This window comes from Anomaloglossus baeobatrachus, chromosome 11, assembly GCF_048569485.1.
Source record: "Anomaloglossus baeobatrachus isolate aAnoBae1 chromosome 11, aAnoBae1.hap1, whole genome shotgun sequence".
NCBI classification, from domain to species: Eukaryota; Metazoa; Chordata; class Amphibia; order Anura; family Aromobatidae; genus Anomaloglossus; species Anomaloglossus baeobatrachus.
The window spans coordinates 31,736,707-31,756,201 of NC_134363.1; the positions used below are offsets into that span (position 1 = coordinate 31,736,707).

General features: G+C 42.9%; 1 protein-coding gene across 1 annotated transcript; it reads right to left on the reverse strand.

Annotated features, from left to right (window-relative positions):
- Positions 1-922: 922 nt before the first annotated feature.
- On the reverse strand, positions 923-15,448 carry LOC142257165 (urokinase plasminogen activator surface receptor-like). The gene is made up of 7 exons (XM_075329283.1): positions 15,322-15,448; positions 9,668-9,790; positions 9,175-9,321; positions 8,881-9,024; positions 3,648-3,794; positions 1,742-1,852; positions 923-1,644 (listed from the first exon to the last, which is right to left on the reverse strand). The coding sequence occupies exons 1-7, from the start codon at positions 15,368-15,370 to the stop codon at positions 1,478-1,480; spliced, it is 888 nt and encodes a 295-aa protein (XP_075185398.1). The 5' UTR covers positions 15,371-15,448; the 3' UTR covers positions 923-1,477.
- Between the last annotated feature and the right edge of the window lie 4,047 nt (positions 15,449-19,495).

The window sequence follows — 19,495 nt, forward strand, 5'->3', positions numbered from 1 at the left end:
TTGATAATAATGACCCCTGTCCTATAATAATGTCCCCCATTCTTTTCCCTTCCTGTAATAATGTCCCCCATTCTATACTAACGTCCTCCAACCTGGGAAAATACTAATAATATCATTATATCATGTGATTATTATTCAACTATTTGAAGAATTTCCTAATTCATTCAGAGCAGTTGAGAAGTGATCACAAGTCGCAGCCAAAGTTGTAATTTTTTTTAATTTCAGGCTCTTGATGTTGGCAGGAATCTGAGGTTGAAGGAGGGGACCACAGATGCCTTTGAGATTTGTGATTGTTATGACGCTTTCAATTTTATAGGCTGAAATGTTCCAGAAATGAAGGGAGTGACTCGTCAAAGGTGGATCGTAATTTTGAATTATAGCCAATGTATTGCAAAAGGGGGAAGAAAAAAAGTCTATACTGGTCAGACTGGTGCTGACTATGGTCAGAATGGTGCTGAGCAAGAGCTCCACCTGGTGGTGGGACTGTGAGTTGCTCCCATATTTAACTGGTTTGTCTTCCCCCGTGGTCCCCACATAGCATCTCATTCAGCCAGATCAGATACCCACACTTTGCACTAACGAGGGGCAATCACCCCGAAACACCGTGTCTGCAAATTGGGATTCTGATCTGGCATATATCCTAGGTCATATGAAAAGGCTTGTTAAAAGGCCAATTTTGACTTTTAGGATTGCTACCTCCAATAAGTGGCGCTAGAGTTTGTCTCCTTTCCTGGAGAGACAATTTGAATACTTAACTAATACATGTAACAGAGCACCATCTAGTGGTAGGACACAGTAATACACCATCAAACAACTCCCTAGATCTCATCCTCCCAGAGAATTACATAATGGAATATTAGAATTATATGTAGACACTCCGACAGTTGAAGGGTTAAGAGCGGAGTTTACCATATGCAAAATATGAAACATGTTACAGTCGGTTTTTTTTATTAAAACACAAAGTGATTTATATTGCAGAATACGTCTCATTATTTTTGCAATTTTTAACTTGTTGAACTAACCAAGTTCTCTGCGGGGTGCAAGCGATAATTTTTAATTAGAATACCCCTTTAAGGCATATGGGTGGGCTCCCGCATTCACAACCTTGTAGAGTGTAATACCTCTTGCTCCCTGTAGTGGCCACTGCAGTGCAAATGTTTGCCCAGTAACGGCTGATCACGGAACTGTTTGAATTTGAAAAAGGCGTTGCCATGGCGAGAGAACCCTGCAAGGCCAAAAAGAATGCACAGGCCAACTTTCACCCCCCCAGTTCTGCTCCGAGCCCAACAGGACCCACCCATACATGGGTCGAGTTTGTGCAACCCCCCAACCCTTTTGCCCCAGGATGATGCAAATTTGCCGACAAAGTTTCTAAAAAGTCAGAACAGTTCTGGAAAATTCGGGACAGTGGACATTTGTCGGCCATAGGACTATGTAGAATAGAATGGTGCCTGGTATAATTTAGGGTTTCAGCTTCTTATTTGGCATGGCCGCCTTTAGTTCCCTTTTTGTGGTTGTGGTTGCAGAGCGAATGGCCGCAGCACTGGGTGGTCTTCCATCCTGGGATGATGAATTGGGGGTAGAGGCCTTGACAGAAAGCTTCAGTAGCACAGCCGCTCATCACCACATCATCAGGAGAGGAACCTACGGAGAAAATAATATGGGCAATTGTACGTTATTGTAACTGGAGATGTCACGAATGGCGAAGACTATGGGCTGTAAAGAGGCTGTGAGCTCTCACCTATCAGGTCCATGCACTGGGTCATCTCTCCATGGCACTTCATTTTGCCAGATTCTTCAGGAGATGAGTGACTGTAACACTCTAATCCATTCTCTGATCCCGGATCCGCATCTGGCAAAGGAAGAGGATAGGACAAGTTTAGACACTCTTTAAAGACAATATGGTGGCAATAACATATGAACTCTTTATTCCATACTGGAAACATCCCGTAAGACCTGCCATAGACCAGGACCACCTCACAAGACCTGTTGTAGACTGGGAACACCCCACAAGACTTACAATATACTGGTAACAACCCACAAGACCTGGAGACTGGGAAAATCCCAGAAGACCTGCCATAGATAAGGACACCCCACAAGACCTATTGTAATCTGGTAACACACCACAAAACCTACTGTATACAGAGAACACCATAGAGCGGGAAAACCCCAAAAGACACCATATACCGGAAACAATCCACAAGACCTGCCGTAGATTGGAAACATCCCATAAGACCTGCCATATACTGTGAACACCCTACGAGACCTGCTGTATACTGGGAACTCCCCACAGACTTACTTTATACAGAGAACACTCCACAAGACCTACTGTAGACCAGTAGCACCTCAAAAGACTTACCATATACCGGTAACAACCTGCAAGAACTGCTGTAGACTGGGAACATTGGGAACATCCGACAAAACCAGCCATGCACCATGATCTCCCCACAAGGCCAGCAAAATACTGGGAACTCCCTGGAAAATGTGCCGTATACTGGGAACACCCCACAAGACCTGACGTATACTGTGAACACACTATAACATCTACCATATACAGGGAACACCTCACAAGACCTGCCGTATACCAGGAACACCCCACAAGACCTGTCATATACCAGGAGCACCCCAAAAGACCTGCCATATACTGAGAACATTCCATTAGACATGTCATATACCGAGAACACATCATAAGACCTGCCATAGACCAGGAACAGCCTACAAGACCTGCCATATATTGGAAACACCCCACAAGACCTGACCTGACATATGATGGGAACCCTCCAAGATCTGCTGTATACTGTAAATACACCACAACATCTGTTGTCTATCAGGAACAAGAAAGACTTGCCATGAACTAGGTACACCCCAGAAGACCTGCTATATACTGGGAATACTCCACAAGACCTGCCGCAGACTGGTAACAACCAATAAGACTATTGAGGATTCCATACAAGACCTGCCGTATGCCGGGAACACCCCACATAACCTGCCATACATCGGGAACACCCCACAAGACCTGCCATATATCATGGACACCCTACAAGACCCCCCATATACTGGGAACACCCCACAAGACCTGCCATATACCGGTAACACCCCAAAAGACCTGCTGTATAGTGAGGATTCCTCATGAGACCTGCCGTATGTCGTGAACACCCCACAATACCTGCCGTATACCGAAAACACTCCACAAGACCTGTCATATATTAAGAACACCCCACAAGACCTCTCGTATGCCGGGAACACCCCACATAACCTGCCATACATCAGGAACACCCCACAAGACCTGTGGTATATCATGAACACCCTACAAGACCTGCCATATACCGGGAACCCCCCACAAGACCTGCCATATACCGGGAACCCCCCACAAGACCTGCCATATACCGAGAACACCTCACAAGACCTGCTGTATACCGAGAATACTCCACAAGACCTGCTGTATGTCGGGAACACCCCATAAGACCTGCTGTTTTATAGATGTTCTGACCCAATCACCTCGTCAAAGTCCCTCGGAGCTTTCCACTTTCCCATCTTTCCATCTTCGAAAACATCAACCTTAAAAACCAACTTGTCTCCTGTTGCCCAAAATATCCCACCCCTGCCAGGAGCCTTTGTAACTAGATGACGTTTTTTCCACTTCTTACCCTTAAAGTGCCCTCGGTTGCACTGGCTTCCGGTACAGCAGTGATGGCTAGAGGCGTATGACAGCTTATGTTGCCCATTGCTGAATGCAGCGAGCCCGGGACAGGTGGACGTGTTACTGCAGCTCTTTATCATGGTGTGATGGGTTTCTGCCAGGACCAGAGAGAATGTGAATATATATTATACATCTAATATATAAAGCTGAGTGTATGTAGGTATGTATGTGTGTGTGTGTGTGTGTGTGTGTGTGTGTGTGTATGTAGGTATGTATGTGTAGGTATGTATGTATGTGTAGGTATGTATGTATGTGTGTGTATGTATGTATGTATGTACAGTTAGGTCCAGAAATATTTGGACAGTGACACAAGTTTTGTTATTTTAGCTGTTTACAAAAACATGTTCAGAAATGCAATTATATATATAATATGGGCTGAAAGTGCACACTCCCAGCTGCAATATGAGAGTTTTCACATCCAAATCGGAGAAAGGGTTTAGGAATCATAGCTCTGTAATGCATAGCCTCCTCTTTTTCAAGGAACCAAAAGTAATTGGACAAGGGACTCTAAGGGCTGCAATTAACTCTGAAGGCGTCTCCCTCATTAACCTGTAATCAATGAAGTAGTTAAAAGGTCTGGGGTTGATTACAGGTGTGTGGTTTTGCATTTGGAAGCTGTTGCTGTGACCAGACAACATGCGGTCTAAGGAACTCTCAATTGAGGTGAAGCAGAACATCCTGAGGCTGAAAAAAAAGAAAAAATCCATCAGAGAGATAGCAGACATGCTTGGAGTAGCAAAATCAACAGTCGGGTACATTCTGAGAAAAAAGGAATTGACTGGTGAGCTTGGAAACTCAAAAAGGCCTGGGCGTCCACGGATGACAACAGTGGTGGATGAACGCCGCATACTTTCTTTGGTGAAGAAGAACCTGTTCACAACATCAACTGAAGTCCAGAACACTCTCAGTGAAGTAGGTGTATCTGTCTCTAAGTCAACAGTAAAGAGAAGACTCCATGAAAGTAAATACAAAGGGTTCACATCTAGATGCAAACCATTCATCAATTCCAAAAATAGACAGGCCAGAGTTAAATTTGCTGAAAAACACCTCATGAAGCCAGCTCAGTTCTGGAAAAGTATTCTATGGACAGATGAGACCAAGATCAACCTGTACCAGAATGATGGGAAGAAAAAAGTGTGGAGAAGAAAGGGAACGGCACATGATCCAAGGCACACCACATCCTCTGTAAAACATGGTGGAGGCAACGTGATGGCATGGGCATGCATGGCTTTCAATGGCACTGGGTCACTTGTGTTTATTGATGACATAACAGCAGACAAGAGTAGCCGGATGAATTCTGAAGTGTACCGGGATATACTTTCAGCCCAGATTCAGCCAAATGCCGCAAAGTTGATCGGACGGCGCTTCATAGTACAGATGGACAATGACCCCAAGCATACAGCCAAAGCTACCCAGGAGTTCATGAGTGCAAAAAAGTGGAACATTCTGCAATGGCCAAGTCAATCACCAGATCTTAACCCAATTGAGCATGCATTTCACTTGCTCAAATCCAGACTTAAGACGGAAAGACCCACAAACAAGCAAGACCTGAAGGCTGCGGCTGTAAAGGCCTGGCAAAGCATTAAGAAGGAGGAAACCCAGCGTTTGGTGATGTCCATGGGTTCCAGACTTAAGGCAGTGATTGCCTCCAAAGGATTCGCAACAAAATATTGAAAATAAAAATATTTTGTTTGGGTTTGGTTTATTTGTCCAATTACTTTTGACCTCCTAAAATGTGGAGTGTTTGTAAAGAAATGTGACAATTCCTACAATTTCTATCAGATATTTTTGTTCAAACCTTCAAATTAAACGTTACAATCTGCACTTGAATTCTGTTGTAGAGGTTTCATTTCAAATCCAATGTGGCGGCATGCAGAGCCCAACTCGCCAAAATTGTGTCACTGTCCACATATTTCTGGACCTAACTGTATGTATGTATATATGTGTGTGTGTGTGTGTGTGTATGCGTGTGTATGTATATATGTGTGTGTGTGTGTGTATGTATATATGTGTGTGTGTGTGTGTGTGTGTGTGTATGTATATATGTGTGTGTGTGTGTGTATGTATATATGTGTGTGTGTGTGTGTGTATGTATATATGTGTGTGTGTGTGTGTCCGCTAAAGGAATATGAACCGTAGCATTTACAATCACGAAATTTTGCACAGACTCCCCATTTGACTCAGGGTCTGTCATAGACTGTGTTTTAAGGGGAAATTTAACCCCGCACTTTACAGTTATTCACCAAAAATCTGCGTACATTAAAGTGAATGGAGCTGGGAGCTACAGGTCATTAATAGGAGCTGTGATTGGTTGCTATAGGCAACAAAGGACATTCATAATATAAGAAACTTATGCGTGAGGTAATATGATATCGGTGGAGAAAGAGAGAGAGAGACAGAGACAGACAGACAGAGACAGACAGGGAAAGAGACATACAGAGGCAGACAGGGAAAGAGACAGACAGACAGACAGAAAGAAGTAGACAGGGAAAGAGACAGAGAGAAAAAGGGAGGCAGGGAAAGAGACAGTCAGGGAAAGAGAAATATAGGGAAAGAGACAGAAAGAGGCAGACAGGGAAAGAGACCGACAGAGAAAAGGGCAGACAGGGAAAGATACAGACCGAGACACACAGACACAGACAAAGAGACAGACAGACATAGATAGACACAGACAAAGATACCGACAGATAGGGAAAAAGCCAGACAGGGAAAGAGATAGACAGACAGGGAAAGAAACAGTCAGGGAAAGAGAGCGAGACAGACAGACAGACACACAGAGACAGAGATAGAGAGTTAGACAGGGAAAAAGACAGACAGAGACAGACAGAGACAAAGAGAGACAGACAGAGACAGAGAAGTAGAGACAGACACAGAGAGAGACAGAGAGACAGTTACTATCCCAGGCTACGCCGGGTACAACAGCTAGTATAAAATTAATAGTAATATATCCAAAAACTGTAGCCCTGCAGTTATTATATCTCCACAGCAGGTGACGCTCGCCCATATAATTATAGGGGGATGTTGGTATGAAAAATGGACGTCAGGAGCGGTGTCGGTGTGTACATGAAGTAGGAATTAATACCACTCTATTCCCGTACATGAGGATTTACCTGTCACATCAGTGCACGGGCGGCCGTTTCCCCGCGCTCTTTTCATCGCCGTCCCATTTTATTTTCCTTTTTGCCTAAATGGCAATAGGGTTATTAAGGGGATTATCCAACTCTTAAGCCCATCTTAATCTGTCAGGACTAATGCACTGGTACTCAGGACAAGACGGAGTGTGTCATTATGAATAATTTAGATTTCTAGGGAGCAGAACTCCTCGCGGAGACGTGAGCGCGGCTACGGCAATCTCCGCAGCGTCCCGCTGACCTCTCCGGAGAAGGGTTATCATGTATTTATTGCAGGATACTGTTATATACAATTGTACGTTGCGGCAACGAGACCGGTTCAAGGTTGCAATCAAGGCCCGGGCAGCTCTAATTAATGCCACTCACAACCTGTAAATTAATTCTGATATCCGGATACCCCTCATGTCAGGAAACTGGGATGTAAAGGGCACTGTGCTTCTCACTTTTGGAGAAACATTAACTGGCAATGTTATCAAACCACTGTGGTTGGCACTGATATGGCGACACTGTGGGTGGCTCTGATATGACTTATTGCGGCTGACACTGTTATACAGGCATTGTGGATGGCACTGTTATACAGGCAATCTGGATAGCACTTTTATAGAGACAAAGTGCATGGCACTGTTATACAAGTAGTGTGGATGGCACTGTTATATAGGCATTTTGAATGGCACTGTTATTCAGGCATTGTGGATGGCACTCTTATACAGGCATTGTGGATGGCACTCTCATACAGGCATTTTGAATGGCACTGTTATTCAGGCATTGTGGATGGCACTGTTATAGAGGTATTGTGAATGGCACTCTTATACAGGCATTGTGGATGGCACTCTCATACAGGCATTGTGGATGGCACTCTCATACAGGCATTGTGGATGGCACTCTCATACAGGCATTGTGGATGGCACTCTCATACAGGCATTGTGGATGGCACTCTCATACAGGCATTGTGGATGGCACTCTCATACAGGCATTGTAAATGGCACTGTTATATAGGCATTTTGGATGGCACTGTATGACGGCACTTTGGTCGTGTTATGGGACACTGTTGTGGATACACTCTGTCTGGCTCTGTTATGAAGGCAGTGCTGTGAGGTCTATATGGCTGACACTGTTATTGGATACTGTGGCTGTGCCCTGAGGCTGCTGTATATTGTTCGGATTCTGATATACAGCACCGTGGCCATGATAGAGGCACCATGGCTAGTTCTGTTAGGAGGCATTGTAAACGGTATTGCTATAAAACAATTGTGACGGGTACTGCTATGGGCAACTAAGCATTTACCTTTTTTTTTTTTTAAATGTCACAGCCCTCGAATGTTCATTAATGGTGGTCTGGGCCTTGAGACTCCTTCAAGCGATTGCTCAAACCAAGGGTCAGAACAGCTCAGGTTATGGTTGAGGTCAAGCAGATAGGGAGGCGATGGGTTCGTCCACCATTTCAAGAGAACTTGAAGAGCTCGTCAAAAGTTGATTTTCGAGGTGTGAATCCCAGCAAGGGAAGTGGGCAAGTTATATCCATGGATGTGGGTAACCAACATTGGGGAGGTGGAACTACACTGCAGGGCTGGCACAGGGATAGACCACATGTATCTCCTTCTAGGTGTCCTAGTCACAGACCAGGTGAGGGCCCTAAAAATGCGTAACTTCTGGGAAATCAGGGTCTTTTACCAGCCCTGCCACCATGCTTCCACTCAAACACAAGTTGACGGCTTCTGACCCTTGGTTTGAGCAATCGGTTGGGTCTCAAGACCTGGAAATCGGGGCTATAATGTTAAAAAATGTAGACTTCAGCTACCCTTAAAGAACACAATCTCAAAAGAACGCTAACATCCATATGGGACAGAACTGACCCAGGATGAATGGTGTCAAATCTTTATATGGGTGCCCTGGTGACCCCACCATCAACACCCCAATCATTTTCGAATTGAAGGTCCCTCTAAAATTAGAAAACCCTAATAAGCCACCATAAATGACAATATGTAGTCACCCACCCCATTTCCGGTTTTGTACTCTCCAAAGCACCCTTTAAGGCCTGATAAAACCTACCTTGACTCAATGTGGTGGTGATGGAGACCTCAATACAGGATTTCTGGGAAGATCCACATGTCAAACTCGGAAGATCACTGCCACCACAAGCTAACGGTTGACCTTGGCATGCCAAACACTCAGTATGGAAGTCATCTCCTAGATCTGAAATCGAGATAGTGGATTGAGTCAGGCTATAAAAAAACGTGGTTGAGAAGGGTCTTCACAGTGGGACCTAACAGAAGTCAAAGGGTGAACACCTCCTCAACATTTTCTTTGTGTGGATAGATGGACGTAGACAGAAGATCTACTAACCTGGTACCAAGTCTTGGTTACATAGATCGTGATTACAACAACGACTGGTATGACTGGTTTCGATGTGTTTGAGGGAGCCGGGCACTGTTTTGTTGCAGTATTCTCCAGTAGAACATCCCTTGGTCAGGACACCACCATGGAGCAAACCTAAGAATGGTAATACTGAATTGAGCACTAATCATTGAGGTCTCCTGCTCTACAGATAGGGAGGATGGAAAGCCGGATAAGAAGACCATCAATATGTGAAAGTGGCCTTCAGAATCTCTTTGAGTAGGAGGCCCAAGTTGAAGGTTGGGTCTCATGACGGTGACATTGGTGTGTGGCACTAAACAAACAAGTACTGGAATATCAGGAAGCGTGGTGTCCATCTGTACTGGGACATGGGAGCCATCAAACATCATTTATGGTGGAGGTCCCGTCTCATCAATGTTATCTTCTGGATTGTTCCATTGAGTGGAGGTAGACTTTAAAGATTAGGGTAAGACCTACTCACCACTGTATGTCATAATTGTAGAACTGCAGTGCAGCTGTGTACTGTCATCACAGGTCATGACTGTCTGCTCTTTGGTAGCATGATCCGGCATACCCTTGAAGTGGTAGCACTGGAGTCCGACAGCTAAACACAGAGGAACCCAAAACATGAGAATTACAGATACACCTTAATCCCGAATATATGTTCAGTATTATAGCAGTACATAGGAGCAGTATTATAGTAGTTATATTCTTGTACATAGGGGCAGTATTATAGTAGTTATATTCTTGTACATAGGAGCAGTATTATAGTAGATATATTCATGTACATAGGGGCAGTATTATAGTAGTTATATTCTTGTACATAGGGGCAGTATTATAGTAGTTATATTCTTGTACATAGGGGCAGTATTATAGTAATTATATTCTTGTACATAGGAGCAGTATTATAGTAGTTATATTCTTGTACATAGGGGCAGTATTATAGTAATTATATTCTTGTACATAGGGGGCAGTATTATAGTAGTTATATTCTTGTACATAGGAGCAGTATTATAGTAGTTATATTCTTGTACATAGGAGCAGTATTATAGTAGTTATATTCTTGTACATAGGGGGCAGTATTATAGCAGTTATATTCTTGTACATAGGGGGCAGTATTATAGCAGTTATATTCTTGTACATAGGGGCAGTATTATAGTAGTTATATTCTTGTACATAGGGGCAGTATTATAGTAGTTATATTCTTGTACATAGGGGGCAGTATTATAGTAGTTATAGTCTTGTACATAGGGGGCAGTATTATAGTAGTTATATTCTTGTACATAGAGGGCAGTATTATAGTAGTTATATTCTTGTACATAGGGGCAGTATTATAGTAGTTATATTCTTGTACATAGGGGGCAGTATTATAGCAGTTATATTCTTGTACATAGGGGCAGTATTATAGTAGTTATATTCTTGTACATAGGGGGCAGTATTATAGTAGTTATATTCTTGTACATAGGGGGCAGTATTATAGTAGTTATATTCTTGTACATAGGGGGCAGTATTATAGCAGTTATATTCTTGTACATAGGGGCAGTATTATAGTAGTTATATTCTTGTATATAGGGGCAGTATTATAGTAGTTATATTCTTGTACATAGGGGCAGTATTATAGTAGTTATATTCTTGTACATAGGGGCAGTATTATAGTAGTTATATTCTTGTACATAGGGGGCAGTATTATAGTAGTTATATTCTTGTATATAGGGGGCAGTATTATAGTAGTTATATTCTTGTACATAGGGGGCAGTATTATAGTAGTTATATTCTTGTACATAGGGGGCAGTATTATAGTAGTTATATTCTTGTACATAGGGGGCAGTATTATAGCAGTTATATTCTTGTACATAGGGGCAGTATTATACTGGTTATATCCCTACACTTAGGAGAAGATACTATAGCAGTTAGTTATATAAGCAATTATAAGCTTTTAATTGTACATCGTCCCCTTCTTACTGATCCTCCCAACTAACAAAACTGAACTCCATCACATATACTTTTCCTATCTTGAATAATATTATTGCATCTTCAAAGTAAAGTTTCGCTTTTAGTCATATCTCTGTAAATCTTGCGGTGGTAAAACCCAGTTTTCTAGGGATTCGCTGTATTTTTAAAGGATGTGTTTCTCTTAAAGTGATCCCGTCATCATCACATAAAACAGCAAATAAACCCTGAGCTTCCTGCACAGCGAGTCTACAACACCGCACAGTAAACATCCGTATACCATAATTATAATACACAGTCAAACATACACCTTGTGTTCTATGTAAAATCCTAATCAAAACTAACTATATTATACTAAGCGTTGTCATCTCAGTTGCTGCCTATGCAGAGCGCAGATGATGACAGACTCATGTCGACTGCCTTTCTGAACCCTGTCGCATTTCCTATGCAGAGCGCTGAAGTCATGATGAGCTTTCTCTGCATAAGAAGCAACCTGATGACAAAAATATATATATTATACTGAGAGCTTTGGCATCTCGGTTGCTGCCTATGCAGAGCGTAGATGATGACAGGCTGCCTTGCTGAACCCAGTAAAGATGAGTTTGCTCTGCATAAGCAGCAACCTGATGACAAAAATATATATATTATACTGAGAGCTTTGTCATCTTGGTTGCTGCCTATGCAGAGTGCAGATGATGACAGGCTCATATCGACTGCCTTGCTGAACTCTGCTGCATTTCCTATGCACAGCACTGAAGTCAAGATGAGCTTTCTTTGCATAAGCAGCAACCTGATGACAATAAACCCTATATTATACTGAGAGCTTTGCCATCTTGGTTGCTGCCTATGCAGAGTGCAGATGATGACAGACTAATGTCGACTGCATTGCTATACCCTACTGCATTTCCTATGCAAAGCGCTGAAGTCAAGATGAGCTTGCTCTGCATAAGCAGGGACCAGATGACAAAACTAACTATATGAGCTTTGTTATCTCAGTTGCTGACTATGCAGAGCGCAGATGATGACAGACTCATGTCGACTGCCTTGCTGAACCCTGTCGCATTTCCTATGCAGAGCGCTGAAGTCTCTTTCTCTGAATAAGAAGCAACCTGATGACAAAAATATATATATTATACTGAGAGTTTTGGCATCTCGGTTGCTGCCAATGCAGAGCGTAGATGATGACAGACTGCGTTGCTGAACCCAGTCAAGATGAGTTTGCTCTGTATAAGCAGCAACCTGATGAGAAAAAACTCTATATTATACTGAGAGCTTTGTCCTCTTGGTTGCTGCCTATGAAGAGCGCAGATGATGACAGACTAATGTCAACTGCGTTGCTATTCCCTACTGCGTTTCCTATGCAGAGCGCTGAAGTTAAGATGAGTTTTCTCTGCATAAGCAGGGTCCGGATGACAAAACTAACTATATGAGCTTTGCCATCTCAGTTGCTGACTATGCAGAACGCAGATGATGACAAACTCATGACGACTGCCTTGCTAAACCCTGCTGTGTTTCCAATGCAGAGTGCTGAAGTTAAGATCAGTTTGTTCGGCATAAAGAATGACCAGATGACAAAACTAACTATATTATACTGAGAGCTTTTTCATCTCAGTTACTGCCTATGCAGAGTGCATATGATGACAAACAAGATAACAAAATTTACATATTTAGCTTGACTGTCTAAAGTTCCAAAAAGAAGCACCACACTGGTGTTGCGGCAAGAAGCAGCGGTGCTTACTACTGGTTCTCCTGGATCATATGGGGGCGAGGGGTGAAGTTTGGCTCCCCAATAAAATTTGGTGTTCAAGGTAACTATTACTATGGGTACTTCAAGTTACGCCACCAGCCACACCAATGTATAACCTCCTGAACAGCGCTGCCCATGATTATAGGCTATGTCAGATATTCCAGAACAACCCCATTTACATGAAGGCTGCAATACCGGACGTAGCCTATGGTTAAGGGTGGCGCTGTTTCTGGAAAAGAAGGATCTGCTTTTCTAATTTTATACATCATTTATAAGATGTCCATCAGTCTATAGACTCGTTAGTTACCCACAAGATGGGACAACTGGAAAGTGGCATGACCGCAAGAACAGACGATGCATGGTGTATATGTATGTAGTCTGTAGCCAGAAAAGCTGCAGACATAAAACAATTGGAAAGTTGCAAAATGAATAAGTAATGAGGTGATCTCCGGAGTATTAATTTACATACCATGAATATAATAATACTAGCCGCAGTACCCGGCATCGCCCGGGAGAGTAACGAAGTGTCTCTCTGTCTGTCTGCCTCTCTCTGTCTCTGTCTGTCTCTGTCTGTCTCTCTTTGTCTGTGTCTCTGTCTGTTTCTTTGTCTGTCTGCCTCTCTCTGTCTCTGTCTGTCTCTGTCTGTCTCTGTCTGTCTGTCTCTCTTTGTCTGTCTCTGTCTGTCTGTGTCTCTGTCTATTTCTTTGTCTGTCTCTGTCTGTTTCTTTGTCTGTCTCTGTCTCTGTCTGTCTCTGTCTCCCTGTCCGTCTCTTTGTCTCTTTCTTTGTCTGTCTCTCTCTGTTTGTCTCTCTTTGTCTGTCTCTGTCTATCTTTCTTTCTCTCTGTCTGTCCGTCTCTCTGTCTGTCTTTCTGTTTCTCTGTCTGTCTCTCTTTGTCTGTCTCTGTCTGTATTTCTGTCTGTCTGTCTGTTTCTCTCTCTGCCATTATCTGTCTGTCTCTGTCTGTCTCCCTGTCTGTCTCTTTCCCTGTCTGTCTATCTCTCTCTGTCTCTTTGTCTTTGTTTTACTCTTTGTCTGTCTCTCTGTTTGTCTCTCTCTGTCTCTTTCTGTCTCTTTATCTATCTCTGTTTTACTCTTTGTCTGTCTCTCTCTGTTTGTCTCTCTTTGTCTATCTTTCTTTCTTTCTGTCTGTCTCTGTTTGTCTCTTTTTGTTTGTCTCTCTCTGTCTCTTTCTGTCTCCCTGTCTCTCTGTCTCTCTGTCTCTCTCTATGTCTCTGTCTGTCTCTCTCGTTGTCTCTCTGTCTTTGTCTGTCTTTCTGTCTCCCTCTGTCTGTCTCTCAGTCTCTGTCTCTAACGATATCATATTACCTCACACAGAAGCTTCTTATCCTGAGAATGTCCTTTGTTCCTATAGCAACCAATCACAGCTCCTATTAATGACCTGTAGCTCCCAGCTCCATTCACTTTAATGAAACCAGGTTTTTGAGTGAATAACTGTAAAGTGCGGGGTTAAATTTTCTCCTTAAAACATAGTCTATGACGTTCCCTGAGTCACATGCGGAGTCTGTGCAAAATTTCATGATTGGAAATACGACGGTGCGGATTCCTTTAGCGGAGACACACACACAATTACACACACATACATACACATACACACACATACACATACATACACATACATACACATACATACATACATACACATACATACACATACATACCTACATACATACATACATACACAAATATACACACATGCACACACATACATACATACACATACATACATACACATACATACATACACATACACATACATACATACATACACAAATATACACACATGCACACACATACATACACATACATACACAAATATACATACATACACACACACACACACACACACGCGCACACACACACACACACATACATAAACACACACACACACACACACACATACATAAACACACACACACACACACACATACATAAACACACACATACATAAACACACACACTCACTCAGCTTTATATATTAAAGTCCATCGACAGCCAGTTCCCAGCTTGCTGACAGTTTCCAATTTCTTCATTCATTTTTGATGGATCTGCAGGCTTTTACATGTCAGTGGATCATAAATTGAGCTGAGACTCTGATAAAAAACAATTCAGCCCTAAAAGTCCAGTAGAAGACAACCCCAATAATACAAGCCGGAGCCTTATTCCTGGAGACACCGCTCAGTAAATTGCCTGGGTATCCCGGCCCTCCGCGGGTTGCCGTCAATTAGCGCGATACAGCGAAACGCTGATCTACTTAATCCATCTGAGAAACTGAGTCTAGGCTGGAAACCTGCGCTACATTAATTACACATTATTACAAGGAGAGACTTTCCAGGATCCAGCGTCTTGACATTTTTGTCATTTTTAAACCACTTACGGAATTACATCCTGTCCTTCTAGACATCAGCGAGTACTTACCCAGGCACAGGAGGGCGCTGTAGAGCCCAGACCTCAGGAGCAGCTTCATTGTGGGATTTTTGCTATAGTTCTAGGAAAAGATGTGACATCCACAAAGTTGATCCTACAAATGGTGCAGAATATAAACAGGTCCAACTGCTCTCGACATGGGAGGACCAGGGAGGGGTGAAAGCCAGGGCGATGGTTCTGTACTAGTGATACCTGCAAGTCAAGGCCTGATGATCCCTTCAGGGGTTTAACTACATCATGGCTATACATAATGTTTATGATCACTAATGAGCTGGGTCAGCAATGGTGACGAACTCCAATATAATTAATAAACCTTGTGAAGTCATTGGAAAGTTTCTTTAGGGTTCAACTGGCGCACTGGAAAATCAAATGATTTTTTAGTGGTCCAGAAGAGAATAGAGGAAGACAACTCCAAGTGATCCAGAAGAAAACCGAAAAATACAATCCCAAGTGGCCTAGTAGAAGACAACCCTAAATGACCCAGAAGAAAACAGTAGAAGACAATTCCAAGTGGTCCAAGAGAAAAAAAAGAAGAAGAAAACTCAAAGTAGTCAGAAGAAGACAGAAAAAGATACCCCCAAGTGGTGCAGAAGAAGACAAACCTAAGTGGTCCAGATAAAGACAACCCAACCTTAAGTGGTCCAGAAGAAGTCATCTCCAAGTGATCTAGAAGAACACAAATCCGAGTGGTCCAAAAGAACACAAACCCAAATGATCCAAAGGAGAACAGAAAAAGACATTTCCAAGTGGCCAAGAAGAAGAAAACCCTACGTGGTCCAGAAGAATTCAAACCCAAGTGGCCCAGAAGGGAAAAAAAAAACCTAAGTAGTCCAGAAGAAGACAATCCCAAGTGATCCAGAAGAAGACAAACCTAAGTGGTCCAGATGAAGGCAACCTTAAGTGGGCCAGAAGAAGAGAACTCCAAGTGATCTAGAGGAACACAAATCCGAGTGGTCCAAAAGAACACAAACCCAAATGATCCAAAGGAAAACAGAAAAAGACATTTCCAAGTGGCCAAGAAGAAGAAAACCCTACGTGGTCCAGAAGAATTCAAACCGAAGTGGCCAAGAAGAAAAAAATACCCTAAGGAGTCCAGAAGAAGACAATCCCAAGTGATCTAGAAGAAGACAATCTCAAGTGATCCAGAATAAAGGCTACTTTACACACTGCGATATCGGTCCCGATATCGGTAGTGTGGGTAGCCGCCCCCATCTGTTGCGCGACACGGGCAAATCGCTGCCCGTGCCGCACAACATCGCCCAGACCGGTCACACATACATACCTGTCCGGCGACGTCGCTGTGACGGGCGAACTGCCTCCTTTCTAAGGGGGCGGTCCGTGCGGCGTCACAGCGACGTCACTGAACCGCCGCCCAATAGCAGCGGAGGGGCGGAGCTGAGCGGGACGTAACATCCCGCCCACCTTCCTTCCGCATAGCGGCCGGGAGGCAGGTAAGGAGAGCTTCCTCGTTGCTGCGGCGTCACACGCAGCGATGTGTGCTGCCGCAGGAACGAGGAACAACCTCGTTACTGCTGCAGTAACGAGATTTGAGAATGGACCCCCGTGTCGCCGATTAGCGATTTTGCACGTTTTTGCAACGATGCAAAATCGCTTATCGGTGTTACACGCAACGGCATCGCTAATGCGGCCGGATGTGCGTCACGAATTCCGTGACCCCAACGAGTTCGCATTAGCGATGTCGCAGCGTGTAAAGCCCGCTTTAGACAAACCCAAGTGGTCAAAAAGAACACAAACCCATATGATCCAAAGGAAAACAGAAAAAGACATTTTGAAGGGGTCAAGAAGAAGAAAACCCTATGTGGTCCAGACGAATTCAAACTCAAGTGGCCCAGAAGAAAAAAAAATACCCTAAGTAGTTCAGAAGAAGACAATCCCAAGTGATACAGAAGAGGACAATCCCAAGTGATCCAGAAGAACACAAATCCAAGTGGTCCACAAGAAAACAGAAAAAGACATTCCCAAGTGGCCTAGAAGAAGAAAACCCTAAATGGTCCAGAAGAAGACAAACCCAAGTGGCTCAGAAGAAGAAAACCATAAATGGTCCAATAGAAAAAAACCCAAGTGGCCCAGAAGAAAAAATTCTAAGTGGTCCAGAAAAAGACAATCACAAGTGGTTCAGAAGAAGAAAACCCTAAGTGGTCGAGAACACGACTGAAGAAGACAACCACATGTGGATCAGAAGAAGACAACCCTAAGTGACCAAGAAGAAGGCAACCCCAAGTGGTCCGAAAGAAAACAGAAAAAGACAATCCCAAATGAGCCAGGAGACAGAAACCTTAAGTGGTCCAGAAGAAGACAATCCCAAGTGGACCAGAAAAAGAAAGCCCTAAGTGGTCCAGAAGAAGACAAACCCAAGTGGCCCAGAAGAAAACCCCAACTGGTCCAGAATGACTGAAGAAAACAACCCCATGTAGTTCAGAACAGAACAGAAAAGGCAACCCCAAGGAAGAAATCAAAGCCCAAAAATGAAAATTGGCCATGTCGGGAAAGAAGGTGTTAAAGCAGTTATTGGGGTCAAACCTCCCCTGATCGGAAACTTACCAAAAAATCAGTTACTAATTTTTCTCTAGTTCTCCATACTATTATTAAATTTATATACTGGTACGTGCACCTGTAGTAAGTCTGTGCTGTAATTTTAGATTGGGCAATAACAAATGTTACCTGAGTCATCACACAACACCCTACATGAATTTGGCACACACAAATAATCGGGGCGGAGGGAAGACCCAAATTCCCAACCGAAACTCTAAAAAAATTCAATACGATTACAGAAAGTTTTATATTAAATATACATTATTAGTAATATCTATGACCGCCATGTTTTCTAATATAATTATGGAAATACCGCACACCCTAAGGACGTCTGGTGTGGTATTACGAGTGTTGACTATGCTTTAATAGCCTTCATTTTAGTGTGAATTTCTATACAGTGAAGCCTAGTTAAGACAATAAATTTTAATTCAATATTCTGTGGTCATTTCAATGAGGTTTCACCCAAAGGTGGTCTTCTGGGGGTGGGATCCTCAAAGAGAATGGTCAGAATACACAATATATGGTGGAAAATCTGTCACAAAAATCTGGTCTAGATAAGGAGGTGGTATCCTTAAAGAGGTCATATCAACCAACCAGTGATTAGCCAGTGACATGACAAACCATAAAGACCATCTCTGAGGATCCTCTAAAGATGTAGAGTTCTTCATATCTGCAGTTACGGCATTAGGGTAAGGATCACATCTTAATTACCCTAGTGTATTCTTCTGAGGGTTTAATATACTAAAATAACCTTCTACAGATTCATTTCATTCTGGATTTACAATGAAACATAATTGAGATAAGCAATTGTAATTCAATTTTGGGTGGTCACCTTGATAAGGTTTCACCCAGAGGTTGTCTTCTGGGGGTGGCCCCCTTAAAGAGAATGATCAGAATACATAATATATATGGTGGAAGAACTGTTGAAAGAAATCTGGTCAAGATAAGGTGGTGGTATCCCTAAAGAGGTCGTATCAACCAACCAGTGACATGACAAACCATAAAGACCTCCTCTGAGGATCCTCTAACGATTTAGGGTTCTTCATCTCTGCACTTACGGCATTAGGGTAAGCCTCACATCCTAATTGCCCTAGAGTGTTGTTATGAGTGTTTACTATAGTTTAATAACCTTCTGGAGATTAATTTCAGTCTGGATTTACAATGAAAGATAGTCGAGACAAGCAATTTTAATTTAAGTTTGGGTGGTCATCTCGATGAGATTTCACCCGGACATGGTCTTCTGGGGGTGACCTCCTAAAAGAGAATGGTCAGAATATATAAATATGGTTGAATATCTGTCACAAGCAATCTGGTCTAGATAAGGAGATGGTATCCTTAAAGACGTTGTAGCAACCAACCAGTGACTAGTCAGTGACATGACAAACCGTAAAGACCGCCTCTGAAGATCCTGCAAAGATTTAGGGTTCTTCATCTCTGCACTTACGGCATTAGGGTAAGCCTCACATCCTAACTGCCCTAGAGTGTTGTTATGAGTGTTTACTATACTTGAATAACCTTCTGAAGATTAATTTCAGTCTGGATTTACAGTGAAATGTAGTTAAGACATGCAATTTTAAATCAGGTTTGGGTGGTCATCTCGATGAGGTTTCAC